Source organism: Apiospora phragmitis (genome assembly GCF_038363925.1).
Source record: "Apiospora phragmitis strain CBS 135458 chromosome Unknown utg000005l:1.0-4161743.0:1.0-4166827.0, whole genome shotgun sequence".
Taxonomy (NCBI): domain Eukaryota; kingdom Fungi; phylum Ascomycota; class Sordariomycetes; order Amphisphaeriales; family Apiosporaceae; genus Apiospora; species Apiospora phragmitis.
This window is the reverse complement of record NW_027117403.1, coordinates 1,892,293-1,909,746: the sequence shown is the minus strand read 5'-3', so window position 1 is coordinate 1,909,746 and position 17,454 is coordinate 1,892,293. Positions and strand designations below refer to the sequence as shown.

General features: G+C 53.1%; 2 protein-coding genes across 2 annotated transcripts; one reads left to right on the top strand and one right to left on the bottom strand.

Moving 5' to 3' along the window:
* Window positions 1–276: 276 nt before the first annotated feature.
* PG994_004641 (uncharacterized protein) lies at window positions 277–7,763 on the bottom strand (the record flags this gene model as incomplete). The annotated part of the gene is given in 7 exon segments (XM_066856050.1): window positions 277–1,110; window positions 1,142–2,747; window positions 2,782–3,915; window positions 3,965–4,723; window positions 4,741–5,561; window positions 5,588–5,714; window positions 5,743–7,763. The coding sequence occupies 7 exon segments, from the start codon at window positions 7,761–7,763 to the stop codon at window positions 277–279; spliced, it is 7,302 nt and encodes a 2,433-aa protein (XP_066718217.1).
* Window positions 7,764–15,509: 7,746 nt separating this feature from the next.
* PG994_004640 (uncharacterized protein) lies at window positions 15,510–16,426 on the top strand (the record flags this gene model as incomplete). The annotated part of the gene is made up of 2 exons (XM_066856049.1): window positions 15,510–15,941; window positions 15,983–16,426. 2 exons carry the CDS (start codon window positions 15,510–15,512, stop codon window positions 16,424–16,426), a joined length of 876 nt encoding a protein of 291 aa, XP_066718216.1.
* Window positions 16,427–17,454: the final 1,028 nt, after the last annotated feature.

Below are 17,454 nucleotides of genomic sequence, written 5' to 3'. Positions count from 1 at the left end.
GATGCGTGATTATGTCGCTATACAGTATAGCAATGTTGTATATGTATAGCAAATTTGGGGGTATCAATCTAGACGTAAAGGCGGTACCATCCCGCGCGGAAAGGAGTAGAGAAAAGCAATATCGCATGAGGTGAAGGGGTCTATATAACCAACTTCACAGCCCAATTGCTTTGGATATTTTGTTGGTACAAACAAAAGGGGTTGTCGATCGGTTCCTCCATGTTTCCGATCCGACAGATGGATTCTCTAGGCAAATATAGGTGCTTGCTTTGATAATCAATCGTCAAAGAATCCAGCATCATCGAAATCATCCTCGATGCGGCTCGCATCTGCATCATAGCCACCAGCTCGAGCCATGGGCGGAGTGACGGGACCCTCGAGGTCGGACAAATGCCTTGGTGGTGAAACCGCCAAGGGCATCTTCTCGGCTTGACGTGCCGTCATCGATGAACCCCGCGACCGTTGGGCATATTGCTCTGCCGTGAAACGGCGCCCTGTGTTGCCAAATGCTGTGGGTTGTGCTTTGCTTGGCTCCGTCGATGGTGTACTTCGGAGACCAGAAGCGGGTGGCGTCATCAAGCCAGACAAGAAGCTGTTCTGCGACGCTGGGCTAGCAATCGTTGACTTGGATGGCGTCGAGTTTCTCGCCAGCGCGGGGGACGATCGCATGCGCGACGCGTTGCTCACTGACGGCGTGTTCCCCTTACGCCAGTTGCCCCAAGCGGCGGCAAGTGGCCCTACAGCTTGAGCTACGCGGGGAGTAGCGGCTTGGATAGTGGCCGCAATGTTAGGCAAGTTGATGGCAGATCCGCCGTTCATGGCCCTTTCTCGCTCCTGCTCTTCCATCTGCAGGCCGGCCTTAAGGCGGATAGCTGCATCCTTCACAGCCTCTCTGTCGAGGGTATCAGCGGACAAGGCACCGATAATGTCCTGAAGGTCGCCATGCCGGACAGCCAGGAGTTCTCGCAACCAGGTAATCTCATCATCGCGCTTGGTAATCTTGGTGGCAGCCTCGGGGTCAAGCTTGGATGCCGTATGCTCAAGCTCCTCGATCCGCTGCTCACGAGCTTGCAGCTGTTCCTGTAGAACCATAATCGATTCTCGAAGAGCCTGTGGGTATCTTCTCCGGCAGTTGCATTACCTGAGAAACGGCAGGCTTGCCAACGGCTGCAGCATGAGTAGCAGACTCGATGGCACCGGCAGCCTTAGCAGCTTGAGCGGCAGCGCGAGCAGCCTCTTGCGCAATCTGCACCTTGTCCTCCAGATGAGAGACGCGGTCTTGGAGATGTTCAACCTTGGAGGTAGACAAGCTCAGGCGTTCAAGCAGATGTTGTTCGGTGCGCTGAGCATCCTCGGTCGTGTTGTTGACCTGGCGCTCATATCGTGCCTGGAGGTCTTCCACTTCGTTCTGGTGTTTGCGCATCAACTCTTGGAGCGCGGTTTCCTTGGAGTTGGTAGCTTCCTCGAGCATCATTTCATGATGGGCCTTGGCCGTATCGGCGTCGAGCTTCACTTGATCAAGCTCAGCACGAAGCCTGTTGGCTTCCTCCTCGAGCATCATCTCCTGCTGAGCCTTGGCTTCGACAAAGAGGGACTCCTGCTCTGCCTTGGCATAGTCAACACCCGTCTTAGCCTGCTCTAGCTCGGCACGGATTATGGCGAGCTCTCCCTCGAGCTCTGCACGAACAACGTTTACCTGCTCGTTGGCAGCTTCTAGCTCAGTCTGGACAGTGACTTGAGCGCGTTGAACTTCAGCCGCGGCGGTCTCCTTTGCTTGCTGAGCCTCAAGTTGTATTCTCATGGCATTCTGGTGGACCTTGTGGTTCTCATTGCGAAGTTCAAGCAGCTGCCCTTCGAGACGCTTGCACTCGGCCACGGCTCTGAGACCGGCGCGTTCGCCACCTTCCAGCCGCTCGAGTTCGGCCTCGAGTCGTTCGCGTGTTCGGGATTCAGCCTGAAGCCTAGCGTCAAGCACCTCGTGGCGTGCCAGGAGATGCTGCTCTTTAGCTACATGTCGCATGTTCTCCTCGGTCATCTCGCGGACGGTATGAGCCATGTCGTCTTGCAGAGATGCGTACTTGGCTCGCCAACTTTCTCTCGTCCTCTCAAATTCTTGGACTTGAGTGCCCATTGTGTCAAGGAGCTTACGCAAGTGCCTGCTCTCCTCAACAGCGTGGACCAGGTCGTCTGTCTGTCGTCGGTTCGTTTCACGTGCATATTCAGCTTCCGATGCCCAGTGTCGCGCTTCCTGTCTTGATTTGCGCAGCTCCTCGTCTTGGGCGTTCAGTCGGTTGGTAAGGTCAACTTGACTCTGATTGCCGTTGGATTGAGCAGCTTCGAGGAGATGAAGTCGCATAGTGTTCTTTCCAGCGGCCTGCTCAACGTTCTTGATCTTGGCCTCCTTCTCTTCGACCACGGCGCGCAAGCGATCTTCTTCTTCGGAAGAAATGCGCAGGAGCCTCTGGATCTCGGAAAGCCTGTCTTCAGCCTCTCTACGACTGCTGACTTCGGTCTCGGTCTTTTCCTCTTGGATCTTCAAGCGCTCCTCGAGATCATTCGTACGTTGGTCGTAGACGCTGCGGTTCATGATCTCGATCATGACCTTTGTCTCGGCCTGTTCCAAGTTGCGACGCAGTTCTGCCGCTTGATCTTCTGCTCCCCCTTCTGAGGGTTGTTTCCTTGCCAAGCTTCTCTTCTTCTGTGTGGAGGCGCTGCTCAAGCTGTTGAATCCGTGCTTGCATTTCCGACTCAAGGTATTGAATCCGTTTTGCCATTTCCAACATCTTCTTTGTAGCTTCTTCATCGTCCTTGACGACAGGGGCAGGAGTAGGCGGCATCCGCTTCTGTACAGCCTCTTCCACAACATTACGGAGTTCATCAGCGCGGGAGTCCGAGTGAAGCGATTGCTCGAAATGTACTCTCATATCCGACAAAGCCTTGATAATATTGGAGTCATCAAATGCCTGCGACTTCTCGATTTTCTCAGCTCGTGGGGCTTGAAGCACCGGGTACTGCTTCATTGCGTCGAGAACAGCGAAGCGGATTTGCTCCATACGCTTGTCGCGTTTGGGGCTCATGGACCGCCGAGCAACAGGAACCTCATCATCTTCATCATCGGCATCGCTTTCTTGAATCTCTTGAGAGACACTTCGTCTATCGCGCCTGCTCGAAGATGCACGGCGCGAGAACGAGGCATGCTGGATAGACTCCAGGGCTTGCTCGAGAGGATGGAGGCGGCTTGCCACGACATGATCAACAACGTCGTTAACATGGCCGTCAAAGAACTGTACACGCTGTTCAAGCTTGTCTTGCTCGCTAGCACTGAAATCCCCCTCCCAGTCACTCTGGGGAGATCCCCCACTATTAAGATGATGGATTGCCGGATTCTCCGCATCAAAGGACTGTATGACAGTACTGGTAGGTTCATCAATAAATGGATCGTCCAATTCGGTAGAAAGCATTGGTGGTGCAGGCTCTGTCGGTAAAGTGCGATATTGCCGTGGGCTTGGACTCGGTGCGTTGTCCCGGATCGGCTTTTGTTGCGGAGGCATAAGCGAAGGAGAATCGTTTGTAACACCAGCAAGAGGGATATCGCGAATTGGGCTGGGCTGGTGCCATCTTGGTGAGTCAATGGTTTTTCTGACGCCCATAGTAGGGTCATTATCATGGAGATGTTTCATCACTGCATCAATCTCCTCGAACGTCGGCTCATGACCATCTTCTTCCACTGGCTCATCCGCCGTGACAGACGGTGGGCTGACAGGCATGGGGATCGAGTCATTGAAGCTATGTAGTTCAGACGGCTCTCCATCGACCTCGACAGCTTCGGCTGCTTCTTCATCCGATACAGGCGAGGGGGATTTGGCGAAGCGAGAAGCTGCAAGACCTGCAGGCTTCGGTGGTGGTGAAGCGAATCTGGATGAACCAAGTCCTGATGAAGCAAATCGAGAAGCACCAAGCCCACCTCGAGCTGTAGCCTTGGGGGGACAGTTCCGGTGAAGGCGGCGAACGCATCTCTTCCTCAGGCTCGGGGACGGCCTCTGTACTAGGCCGAGGCTCAGGCATCGGAGTCGGCGAGGCAGCTCGGTCATCTTCAGACAGTTCAGGCTCGACCATAGGCGCCGGCTGAGTCTTGAAAGACGGCTCGAAAGCCGGCGCAGTGGGGTTTGGTGCGCCAAACATGAAGCCTCCCGGGGTGAAAGGTTGGGCAGTAGCAGACAAGCTCTTCTTGTGAGTCTTCTTGAATGACGGGTCCTCATCATCAAATGGTCTGGCATTGGCAAACTCTTGTGCCTCTTCCTGTCTAGAGAACTCGAAGGGGTTCCAATTCGCCTTGTCGTGATCCGGTGAAGTTGCCGTCGGGCTCGTTGTTGCCTTAGTGTCGTTCGTTTCCGATTGCAACTTCCCATCATTCGATTCGGAAAGAACGGTTGAGGCCATGCTCGTGTCGCCCAGAGCCGCAGCATCATCATCCTCATCCTCCTCGACGTCATCTTGAGCAGTGGTCTCGGGCTTGCTAACAGCCGGTCTGAGTTGAGCAGCTGGAAACTCGGGTTCGGGCGTAGGTTCGGCAAAGAGGGGTACATCGTTACCATCGTCACCGGGATCACGGAAATTCTTGCTGCGACGACCCTTGTCCGTACGACCACCCTCTGCTTGTTCTTCCACTTGTTCGTCGTGGTCGGTCTCTACGGAGACTACTGGAGCAGGCGCCGTAGAATGGCTACTAGACGGCCGAACGATAGGATAGCCTTGCTCTTCTTTACCGGTGGCTTGACATTGTCCGAGAGGCTCAAGTCGATCTTGCCGAAGATCGAGGTTGGTCTGTTGCTGCTGCTCTCGTAGCCAGAAGCAGTAGCGCTGGTAATGGAAGGCGCGAAAGAAGAGCCAAACGGCTGGAATGTCGGAGCATCAGGGTTGAACTTCGGTCCAGAAGAAGAGAAGTTGAAATCGCTCTTCGCAGGGAAGCTGAATTCACTCTGCTGGGGCGTGAATGCTGGTGCTGTGGCGGTAATCTTGCTCTTAGCCGAAGCAGTAGAGGGAGCAGCACTGAAATGACTTGACGTGGCAGACTGGGGAATATTGAAGTGACTCGAAGTAGCAGACTGAGGGGGGTTGATCGAAGCTTGCGATTCATGGAATGACATGGGCTGGAAGCTGCTTGCACCAGGCTGGAAGCTTGGCGCGCCGAAGTTGAACCCGCCGGGCGTGAAGTTGCTCGATCCAGGGTTGAACTTGAATTCCGCAGCATTGGCATTCAGCGACGACAGAGAAGGTTTGCTGGCATGGCTGGGGCGCCGCGATGAGCGATCGGCACCGTTCTGGGAAACAGCGTCTGCCCAAGGGTTGTTAGAAGTAGAGAATTCGCGTTGGTGCAGTTGATTGACAAGGTCGAATGACTGAATAGGGGTACCCATGTTGCTGGGATTGGTGTCGATCTCGTACGACTCGTCGCCCTTGTGAGTATCGACTGGCGGCAGCTTTTTAATGCTCCCTTCATCAGTGCTATCACGGACTTCATCATGGTCGAAGTACGCTTTCTGAGTAAGGGATGGCCTCGGCTGTGTGGCCGTGGGTGGTGCAAAACTGGGCCCTCAGCCGGATCTGTCCCAAAGTTTCCGAAGTGCACAGATGGGCCCCTGGAGTGTAATGGCAACGGAGCCTCTGCTGGTTCCGTGGTACCAACCTCAGCCTTCTGGTTCCCATTGTGGGGGCTGTAGTCCTCATGTTCAAGCTGCTCACGGAATTGCTCTCTCTAGGTGATATTCGGCATCATCGATCTCCTTTTGCAGGCTTGCGCTAGCATTGTGCTTGATGAAAGGAGCAGAGGGCTCGGGAGTCTTTTCAGGAGTCTTGCCTTCGTATGGATTGCTCTGAACCTCTTCATCCACTTCCCGAAGCTCCTGTAACCGAGGCGATGCCCTTGCCGAATCCTGCCGCTGAAGGAACTGGTGCGGCAGCATAGGGAACTGCAATGATTGATGTCGCTGATGCATGCCCAAGGGTGAAGGAATACCTTCATGTTGGAACGGGGACGTCGGGGACACAACGGAGCTCATATTCATGACTGAAGGTGAGCGACTCCGGTCCAAGTGCTGATTATGAAGAAGCATCTGAGGAGACCACCCGTGGGGAGAAGGTTGCCCATTGAAGTGGAATGGCAGCTCGTTCGGCGATATGGAAATCGAGGCTCGCGGATTGTACTTGCCCGGGATGTTAAAAGGCGAAGGCGAGGGCAGCGCGGGGCTCTGAGCACCAGACGTTGGCTGGAACGCACCCGGGAATGGAAAGCCTTGAGGGCCAGCGCTACCCGCCGAAAGTGTCGGAATGGGAGGTGAGAAAGGCAAAGGCGGGTACTGGCCTGACGTCTGTCTACTCAAGTTAGACGGGACAGGCGAGATGGATGGCACTGGATCCTCGTCGCCAAAGGAAACACCAAGCGCTCTCAGTTTGGCCTCGGCTATTTCGTTGACATAATTCTTCCAAGCGTTGAGATCCGGTAAGGTCACCTGGTATTTGCGCTGAGAACGCTCTCTCGCTATGTCACCCAGGTTTGGCCACTCGTTCCGACTTCGGGACGAAGTTTCCAATGGATCCAGATTGCCACGGGGCGCATCCAGGTCGAACCCCTGAGTATTGTAGCCGAGTTCCTCCCACGACTTGTACATGGCTTCGATATCACTGGACGAAAGAGTCTTGAGACCTTTGACACCTGATTGCCACCGCTCACTATCACGAGGCAGATGAACAACGATGCTCTTGCCTTTCCAGGGTACCTTCTTCTTCAGTCGCGGCGTATGCGCCCCCGCCGGCTTCATAGGCCTCGAGGGCGTAGCAGGAAGCTGAGCATCGCGCATGGAGCCATTGACGCTCGCCATCCGGTCTACTTTCGGTGTTTCGATCTTGCTTGCCGTGTCGGGGACCGCCGCATCCTGGGCGCGCCTGCCCGTTTCCGTATTAATATTATCCATACTTAAGTTTGCTAAATTCAATGTTGCTTGTCTCAAAGTCTCGTTACTTGAACGTTTCCTTGGGTGCCCGCGAGAATTCCGGGGGGCAAGTGATGCACGAGGTGTACGGGGATCAGTTTCCTCGAACCAACCAGCCTCGTCGCTTGAAACTGAGCCGCTCAGTGAAGAGTGCTCACTATAGTCCCCGTCACTCAACCAGTGACGCTGCTCCGATGTAAGATCGTGGGTCGTGTGAGCCCGGATCCAGTCCTCTGTGATACTACGAACAGGCCTTCGTACACGGTTCACAAGTACAGCAGCACTCTCGGACAGTTGGGCCGATTGCTGATGGTCCTGATCGGACGGCGAGATCAGAGGCACGGTTCGCAAAAAGGGTGTCTGAATTTCCAAGTGATGGATCGGCGAGTCGTCTGATGCCTCACTGCTGGAGCTCGTCTGGCGTAGATGTCTGCCTTCCGAGTGCGGGTAGGGTGAGCCCCAGCTAGTAGTCACGTAATTATTGTCGTCGCTTCCGGTACGGGATTGCGGCGAGGTAGCTCTCCTTAGATGTTCCTGGGCACGCTCGGGAAGCCGGGGAGCAGGTAGCGATGGAATGATCGGAGAGGATGACTGTTGGTCGTCTGAACCATCAACGGTGGAACTGGTAGAGAAGGCCGGGGATCTCGCTGAGGACGGAGTGCGAGATCGCGAAGCTGCAATGCCGTCCTGTGCAGAAGCACCAGGAGGAGTCGACGGCCTTTGAGAAGACGTCTTCGGGGTACCTAAACCATTGGGCATATGATCAGTGGACATGTCACAGATATTGATAGATAGGAACAGGCAAAGTTCATATTGGCGTCGAGGCGGTCGCTATATGCGCATGTGCTCGGAGGTTGCCCATAATTTGGGTTGTGGCTGGAGCTCCGCCAGGCTAAGGCAAGGGTATGTACATACCCTTGTGAGATCAGCGCGCAGACGAAGGAGGAATCGCCCGCTGCTGAGTCTCTAAATAATATCTCTCGCGTCGCCTAGTGATACCTCTGCGACCTGTGGGAGTTCTGGAGGGCTCCGGGTCGGTCGTCAAAGGAACGATATCAGGGAGCGACTCGTTGCGACGCGTCTTGTCGAGGGTCAAACCGATAAAGTAAGGAATGACAGGCCCAGTAAATCAGGTGCGTTGTTCGATATAACAGCAACGGCCACCGATATAGAGAGAGAGAGAACCAAAAATATCAAGACCTGAAGAATTAAAGGAACGAGTAAGAGAACACGACTTTGTTAGCTTGTCGAAGGCATCGGGTCGTAGTCGCTACCGCTGTAATCCACTTCGAGGAACGGGCTTGGGCTTGTCGGGTATCATGGGACTCGGATACTCAAAGCTTGCAGAAGGAGGGATATGCAAAGACAGGACAGCAGAAGCGAACAAGAGAAAAAAGAGGACGACGCGATAGAAAGGCGTGCGTGGTGGATGGGTGTGGAGGCGTGGGAGTGAACGAGGTTCGTAAAGGGTTTGGCAGGCCTTGGGTCATTGAATTAATTCAAGATGAGCACAAGCAAGCCGAGTGAGCTGTCAAGGATTGCCACGTTCATCTGTGGTCGTTACTTGCGCCGGTGTCAAGCCCAAACTGGGAAGAGCAGTCGAGCAGGCAGAAGGGCTTGTCCCGAAGAGGAAAGTTGGACTGGGCCGGATTGTGCATGTAATGGGCGTCGATGCGTGCCTGGGGCAGTTACTGGAGTGCAGGAGTGACTTGCTTGTGCGGTGTGCATATGCTGGGGCGATGAGGTATCTCGGCCAGCGCCTGCTGACTGCTCAAGACAACCCGATTTGACAAGCGGCCCCATATTCTCTACCAGACCCTGCCAGACCCCAATCTCTCTGCACATCCATTTTCGATGGTGTCCGTTCATAGTCCACCCCCTAATTTTCCCTCTCGGCCAATGAAATCTGGACGAAGATGACGATTATCCGTCTAAATACTCTATGTCGAGCAGGTGCTCAAGAAACAATCACAGCCTTTGGTTCCGTCGCGTTTGGGGTAGGCCGCGGCGAAAATAAACAAATGCATGTACGTGGTAGGCTTCTGCTGGCTAAGGGCTGGCTCATTGCTTGGTTTCAAACACCATTGTTGTCAAGTATTTTGACAGCCTGTCGAAACTTTGTTGCAGGATATTTTGGTCTAAGTATACGAGACAGTTGTCTCGCATTCCGGACTCGCCCCTTTTGCCCTTGGGCTGGCTAAATGTTGACATCAAGGCCTTGAGGCTCAAAAGCATATGCGCAACTTTTTTCTTTTTTTTCTCTTATTTACATAATCTTTGGCCCTACGCCGGGCTTCAGTAAATTACGATCTATGCCCAGTAGGGATGCGCACCGGGTAGCAGAGGGCCCCATAACAGTGGCTTTTCAACGGGAATCACGGCTCTGACCATCTGGGGCTTTAAGTACAATCTGCTCATCTCAATGCATTCATTATCTATAGGTCGTAAGTTGATATTCAGCCCGGCACCAAGTCATGAATCCCACCTCGACTGCAATAACCTTATCCGATGTGAGGCGGGTTACCCCGGGGGCGCCAACTTAATATGTAAGTGCCTCTGATTAACGCCATTGATTCGTGTTCCTGCATAACCGGGTTTGCACGCAAGATTTGGCGGACACCAACACCTGCCTGCAGAGAATCAATCCACATAATCCAAAAGTCGGCCGCAAATGCTTTATATCGACTCGTCGTCGACGGCATCGTCGGCAAATCATGAGTCAATACAGCGGATCTGACAATGGATATCCCGGGTGTTGACGACGTAGACTATGCAATTCATTCGCCATTCCGTATTGGTAACTCGGAAGCCAAGGAGATCCTCGCTGCGAATGCCCGTACGGTGGAGCGGGTAGTCAAAGAAGCCAATCATACATATGCAGCTGTATCATACAGCATTTGAGAAACCGATCGATGTCATGTTATTGGATTTGTATTTTCGATATACCCTCTGAGCTACGGTTATTTTGTAGTGTTAGGTCGTATCTTCTTTATATGCGGTCGTATGCAGCTTATCTTGTTCGCTCCTTACGACGGAGTTTGTCAGTATACCACGCATCTACACGGCATCAAGAAGCAGGTATAGGGAACTTCCAAGATAACTACTCCGTGCGCATTATAGACATGACCAAGGGGAGATAGGACGCCAGGATGATACCGCAAGGGCGGTTGTCTGTAAGCCACGGCAAAACCGGGACGAAGAACACATCTACCAATGCTCGCAACCGATGTCACGATACTCATCTCGAGGCATGGTCCCTTTCGCCGCCATTCCGGAAGCGCCACACTCGGATATGGCTAACTAATAGTGAGTCGTCAACACGGCGTCCGCCGTGAGCGACGTCATTATGGTCGCAAATATCTCCGTCCCATCAATAAAAAAACGGTCCCGCCGGTCAGACCATGCAGCCCCGCCGCAGAGTCCATAGTGGTGGCAGGTAGTAGTTATCGTGGTCGACAGCCGCGTTGAGCACATAGCTGCTGGCCTCCTTGTTGATAATTAGGCCTCTCCTATGCCAGAGCTGTACTCGAGTTTCGGAAGTTCTTCTGTAGGATGGCGCCCCTTACCGATGAGAAAGAGGATGTCGGGCGTGACGTTGATGCAGCAGGGGATTATGTCTAAGTGACATATATGTGGCCACCGCAGCTCTCGGAATGCTGGACCACTAGATGTATTAAAGGAAACAAGCAGGTCACCGGTTCAACTTACCGCATATTTGTATTAATCCACCCAACGCCGACAGGGAAAATAGTCGGATCTGTAATTAGTCTACGCCAAGACTAAATTGTCGGTGTACTTGGCTTTGACATCATCACGAACACCCGTGAACTAGCACTCCGTGTTGGAATGGCTGCCGTCGTCAAGGCTATCTTGTTCCCATGCTAAACTATCTCAAACTGAAAGGGATCCATGTAGCACAGTAATACTCGCTTGGCACTTAGCTCACTCGAGCCATCGCCAACAAGGAGCTCGAGCTCGCCAGGTGAGGACACAACCAGTGCAGGCGACCTGGACTCTGGTATTGCAAGTTCCGTAACGGCCTGGTCCCTCAGACAGGGGCCCGACCGGACCAGTCCATTCAACCAGCTCCAGCAATACGGAGCCGTTTATCTCTCTCTGATCATTATCATACCCATACTATGAACCATCGAAGGACGCCATTTTATAAGTTGCTGCCACCAAGAAACCGGGAGAAACTCGGTCGGTCGGTTGGGTTTCTTTCGACAGCTCTGATGATTCTGATCGTAACCAGTTCTCCAAACAAAAAGATACCGTGAGGCCGGAATCCACGACTTCGCCCGTCGGAAGTGTGAGGTTTCACAACAAGTGTGTTATCAACAGTGGCAGCGTTAGACTCGTGGGTCAGCCCGAGCTTGTGTTGTGCTCAGTCGCCATCAACCAATTTGGAGGCAGGGCCTCACAACTGCCTGCGCAACGCCATCCAGACGCACGATGCTGGGCGAGGATGTGCGATTATAGACTCCTCTGAGTACAGATTGCGCCGAGACCTCCTCTTCTTTTCCCTTGAGGTCGAGTACCCCCCCATACCCCTGAATCAGTATTGAGATGGCGGAGGTGTGTAGTGAGTTCGTGGTTAAGGGATAGCCAGGCAGGCTCAGGACAACGGCGGAGTCGGCTTGAACACTTCACCGCCACTGCCGAAAACCTCATGAGATCGCGGTATCCTGGAAACCTGTAACTCAGAAAAGCTCTGTCTTGTAGAATCCCGGTGTATTTGATAGTGAATGAACAAGTAAGGCATTGGTACCATTACGCTGCATAGTAACATGTATGTCGCCCCCTCCATAATGGTTGATGTCCTCAGAGCTCATTGCATATCGGAAACAAGGAGTGCTAGCATTGTCGCCTGACTTGGAAACCGCTACACTAATAACCTACGGCTTGGGCTCGACGGTAGCGGCGGGATGAACAAACCTGACATGAAGGTAATAGTAGCGACTGAAGCATTACTACGTCTTGAAGCATGCACTCCTCAAGGGGTAAACCCCAACCGCCTGTCACAACACATCAACGCCTATATCACATGTCTAAGTTCGGTGACTGGCCACTAATAAACCTTCAAGGAGGAAGAAGCACTAAACTCCGCTACCCATCCTCCTTTGTCTAGCCCCTGAGGCATAACGCGAAGAGAGCTTGGAGAAAGGGCAGAATGGAGAGGGAAGGGTACTTATTTAGCCCATTCGTGAGAGCGACAAAATACCCAAGTAAGTAACCCATGTTTTTTGCCTGCTTTTTGGCTATGATACTGTCTACTGACACCATGGATGAAGGGAGTATCTCTGATGCCACCGAGCGTCTACGATGCCTCGCCGATGAGGCTTCCTTGTTCTCATAATGAAGATCAAAATCATGCCTAGAGCAACGGCCTCAGAGCAACATTATATCCCTTACCTAAAAGGAAAACGGGCGGCCGCGCAACCATACATTCTGGAAACCATCGGCAAGGCACGAGCACAGCGTGATTCAATCCAGCTGACCGCTTGCGCGTGTTAGGCCCAACCGGTTTTGCGCTGCCAACCGTAGCTCGAACAATTCAGCTGTGCTCAATTATATTAACAGGATGACTAGTTGGCACTGTATACTACATACTTTGGCGTATGTAGTCAGTAGTATAGGTAGCTTGGCAGCGGAAGATGCCTCAACTGAGGGGTTCAATAGCGGAGAGACATGACGATAGTGTAGAACCCGAGGGACCGGAAGAAACTAGCGGGTAGCACTGCTTCATTCATAATCGCTGGAGGCGTTCTGTAGTATGACATATGTATAGTACAGAAACGAAGACGTTGTCCAGACTCCAAGCCCGTCAGCAGCCACGTACTGGATTTTAGGTTGATCGGCACCACCGCGGTCCTGGAGAAGGTAACGTTGTACCTGGTCTACGCGGGCATTCGCTGTGAGCAAATACCAGCCCGCCCCCTCGACTCTCGAGAGCGTATAGTGCCAAGATGAGACAACTGATCTGAGAATGCAATCTATCTCTGGGATATACTCCGATCCGTATCATTTGTAGATCTCGAATAAGGGTCTTTGGAAACTGGGTACCTACGCGTAACCTAGTTACAATTCTTGTTCTGAGGGCCACGGGCTGATCGGCGCGGCCCTGACAGGTAAAGGTAAGCAGGTTATCTTAGTGCATAAACTCTGCACGTCAAAGAAAACCCGGCTTTGTGGCTTCGCCACCCGCTCTCCAACCACCCCAGGGCACGCACACGTCAGCGCCTCCGATGATCAGCAGTGGAAGGAGTCTTGTCTGGAAGAAGCATCCAGTCCGCGTTTGGTGTTTCTCTCACAGGCGGGCGTGGGTCAGTTTTATCAAGGAAACGCTGCAGCAGAGCCATGACGGAATTGTGTCCCTTCCAGGTCGCGGGTTTCCGGATTCCAAGAAAACTCTCCGGTTGCATGACTGATGAACCTGGGGCGATCGGCATAGGGGCCCGTCCATTCTGAATGCTAGTATGTAAGATCGCAGACCGCCGGGCATAGAGTCCCTTTATGTTAGGGATTGACTCTCGGCCTCGGCAGTCACCTGGGGAGTTCTGCTGGAGCTTGCTGAAATTACGTCCTATTTTTGGTCATTTCGGCAAAGGACCAGGTATGCCTCATCAGTCTATCATCTCAGCACAGATCTTGTTGCTGTGTAGATTCTGGGTAGAATCAAGCCATCTTTCCCCGCTGAGCAGAGGCCGCCCCCGAAATAGATAGCCAGAGAGTTCATGCCTAAGGTTGTAATATGCTGCCAGTATCGGCAGAGTGGCAGGTGGCTTAGATGGCTCAGAGGTAGACGGGTGCAACGGAAACACAGGGTGGGCTTAGCTTCGTTGGCCCGGAGCTGGAGGTTGTGGAGTTGCTTGTAATTGTTTGAATTTAACAGTCACCGTCCAGGAGTGAGGGACCCTGACTCCCAGCCCAAGAAGGATCATGCCTGCTGCTGTCCATGCCCCCCGGGCCAAACAAAATCCCGCGATTATCAGTTTCCGTGGCACATTGCCCGTTGGGCAGAACGCGAGCCACCTGAGGTGGTGCGATGTCATCTGCGCATCCGGAGCATCGACAGACGGTTGAAGGAGATCTTCCTTTGCGAATAATCAATCCTCGATCGGGTGCATCTGCTACGCTGCACTTGCATCATGCACCATGCACATACTAACGTGCACCAGTAGATTTGGTGTGGGCGTCGCGATGCCGAACACCAAATGGGAACAGGGAGATGGGAGGGTTGGAGGGGCCTGGGCATGGATATGCCGGGGTGCTGCAAATAAATGCAGAACGAACGGCTGGCTCTGCTGGCCACGCATGCGACCAGCAAGCCTGCACGGCATTGATTGATTGATTGATTGATTGCTGATAGTGGAAGTTGGCCGGGAAGGTCGACCAGCAACCTGCTTAAATCCCTTGATAATTTACTTGGGTACGTGTGTGTCATTTGATGCGGCTTTATGAGTGTTCTTGCTGCTGTCATACCCTCTCATAATATTGTCGATTTTCTCAATGCCCACGATAGCCGTGAGGTTCGGACTCGTAGCGTTGAAGATGCCCCCATGAATCCACGATCCCTTTCAGGGCGTAGAGGCTAGCTGGGATGAATCCAATTAGGGGGCCCGAGCTAGCCAAGCCGGGACAGCGTGCTTCAATGTACATGTATTAGGATACGAGCTTTTAGTTGGGTCTGGTAGGCGAATGGCGTCGTCTGACTGGTCACTGGTAGGCTCAATGGGGTGTCAAACTCTGGCTTCAATGGGTCAGCCCTCCTCCCCACCCTTGGGTTCATGTTCAGGTCATGTTGGCTGCAGAAGGCTTGATCGGTGTATGTATTGCTGCGAGTAGGTACCCGTTGTAGGTACGAAGAGCCTGAGGTGCCTAACCCATCAGTGGTAGTACGGGGCCATAGACAGCCACACTCCATTCCATTCAGGCCGGGGCCACCCACCACCAGTGACCACACCAGTCTCATCAACCCATTCATTCATTAAACCCGCCCGTCCTTTTCCATTGTTGCCGCGCTCCTTTACGTTTTGCCTACCACTCAATAATAATACAATCTGCCCAACTACCACACTCGTTTTCCCTCCGTCTTTTTATTGACCTAAATAACCTATTTTAAAAAGCAGAGCGCCTAGTCTTTTGGTCTTCTCTTCCCTCGTTTCGGTTCACTCGGCTATTTTCGTCCCTTTCGGATTTGGCCCAGCCCTTTTCTCGACAGCAGAATCTGCGCTCTGTTCTTAGACACTCGCTCCCCAAGATTGTACGCGCAATCCGACAACACGACACTCTAGCCAACAACACTCCAGAGGAAACGTGGAGCGGCCTTGAGCATTGTTAGGAGGACAGGTCTGATCAATACGTTTGACGTGCAACGACCACGTTGATTGGCAGAGAAGGAGAGGGGATTGCTAGACACCAATAATCTCCAACAGATCGTCCGATCTATCCAACGCACCATCCACAACAACAGTATCATCATCGACATCCCTCAGCGACCTCGGTTTTGATTTCTCAAACATGTATTCCACGCGACTTATTCGCCTCTTGATGGTGGCGTTGTCCATCTTCACCATCGCCCAGGCTACTTGGTTCGACTTGAACATCCTCAAGCGGTCGCCCGGTCTCCTGGACGACCTGGCCAGGGCGGATAACTCCACCTCCGCCGCCGATGAGAGCAAGCCTGCTGCCAGCGCATCTAACGCGCCCTCTCCCGAGCCAACTCCGACCAAAGCCCCGGAGACTACCTCCAAGGCTGCCGATCCGACCACGACAGAGCAGACCAAGAACCCCGATCCTACGACTACCCAGGCCAACGACAACACCACCCCGACTACCGCTGCGCCAACCACCCCGAATGATACGAATGGGGGTGCCAGCCCGACTCCTCAGCCCACACAGTCGCCTAGTGGTGGTAGTGGCAATGCTTCTCCGACGACGCGTACTACGCAGGTCAAGACGACATCTGATGGAAAGACTTTCGATGTTCCCAGACGACCACCGAGACGCCATCTGCGCCTACTACCACTGCTAAGCCTTTCACCACTGTTTACACTTACACCACCACGTTGAGCGATGGCAAAACGTCAGCCGTTGAGACCCAGTCTGTCGTCACTCCCGGCCTGTCGGAGGGCCAGACGAACTCAGGTGACGGGGGTATGACGCCCCAGACCAGGAACACCATCATTGGAGTGTGCGTTGGTGTCGGCGGTGCCATTGTTCTGGCCGCCGCCGGTGTCTTGATCTGGAGACTGCGTGCCCGAAGACGGGACCAGGAGGACGGCGAGGATCTCGTCAACTACGGTGCCGGGACCAGCCAGTTCAACAACGCCGGCCCCGAGAAGAACGAGCCCGGCAGCATGAGCGGCCGTAGCCCCTTCCAGAGCACCTTGGAGTCGTACCACGCCCCGAGCTCCAACACAGGTACCAACTTCTAAGGGTGCCAGCCATACCACGCCACAAAACTCGAAACCAAACCACACCATCACCACCATCACAGCACGAAGCCTCGTTTTCTGGGTTCCTTTATTTCAAATGAACCGGCGTCGGAGTTTGCAAGGGATATTTGCATGGTTCCCAGGCTCATAGTCATTGGAGATTAATCTACTGTTTAGAGATATCCCAAGTCTAATGACATCCAACCAAAAAAAAGAAGGAAACCCAATTTCGATAGATCAATGGTCATGCCGTTGCATATGGAGATCACAGTGATATCAGCAGAAATCATGTGCGGATGGAAGAAGGGCATATGGGAGGTTCCGCTTCAAAAGAGATGCGATCTGCCAGTTCCAAGAGCCAAACGGGAGGATTTCCTAGAAGAAAATCGGTCTCTGTGTGTATAGAGCTTCACCATAATACCATGTGTTCACATTTTCTCCAATATTTTGTACATTTCTTTCCATGCAACAGTTCAATTGTCGTACCTGCAGTAGTTTACCTTGAGAGTTTAGATGATTACTTTGCCTAAAGCCAACAACCTAGTGTACCAATCTGGTGGATATTGGCCCAGGACTCGGTATGGTGACGGCGAATACTGTCAGGTTCGTGTGTGAGTCAGGCCAGTAATTGTGCAGTCGGATCGGATCATACGCAGGTGACCTCTCCGAATTCCATAATATTATGATCAATGGTAGGCGTGTTCTTTATGGAGTATTATTACCTTCCGTCGGGTATTCTCTGGGGCAGTCTTGGGGAGCCTCACTGACTACCTAATAGAACCAATTAATACTGTACAATGTCAGCAGATACAGCCGCCTCACTAAATGCTGATATTGGAAAAGCGACCAGGCCGGCCGCTTCCGGTTCGCCAAAACCTCCCATGTTTCTTTGGGTATTAGATAAAATCTGCTATCGGCGTTCCCGCGCGCGCAGATCCGTGGCAGCGTGGTTTGTGTTTGGTTCCAGGCGTAGCGGTCGGTCGGGTCGGGTTGGTGGAGGGAGAGGGTGGTGTAACATGGTTCGTCCC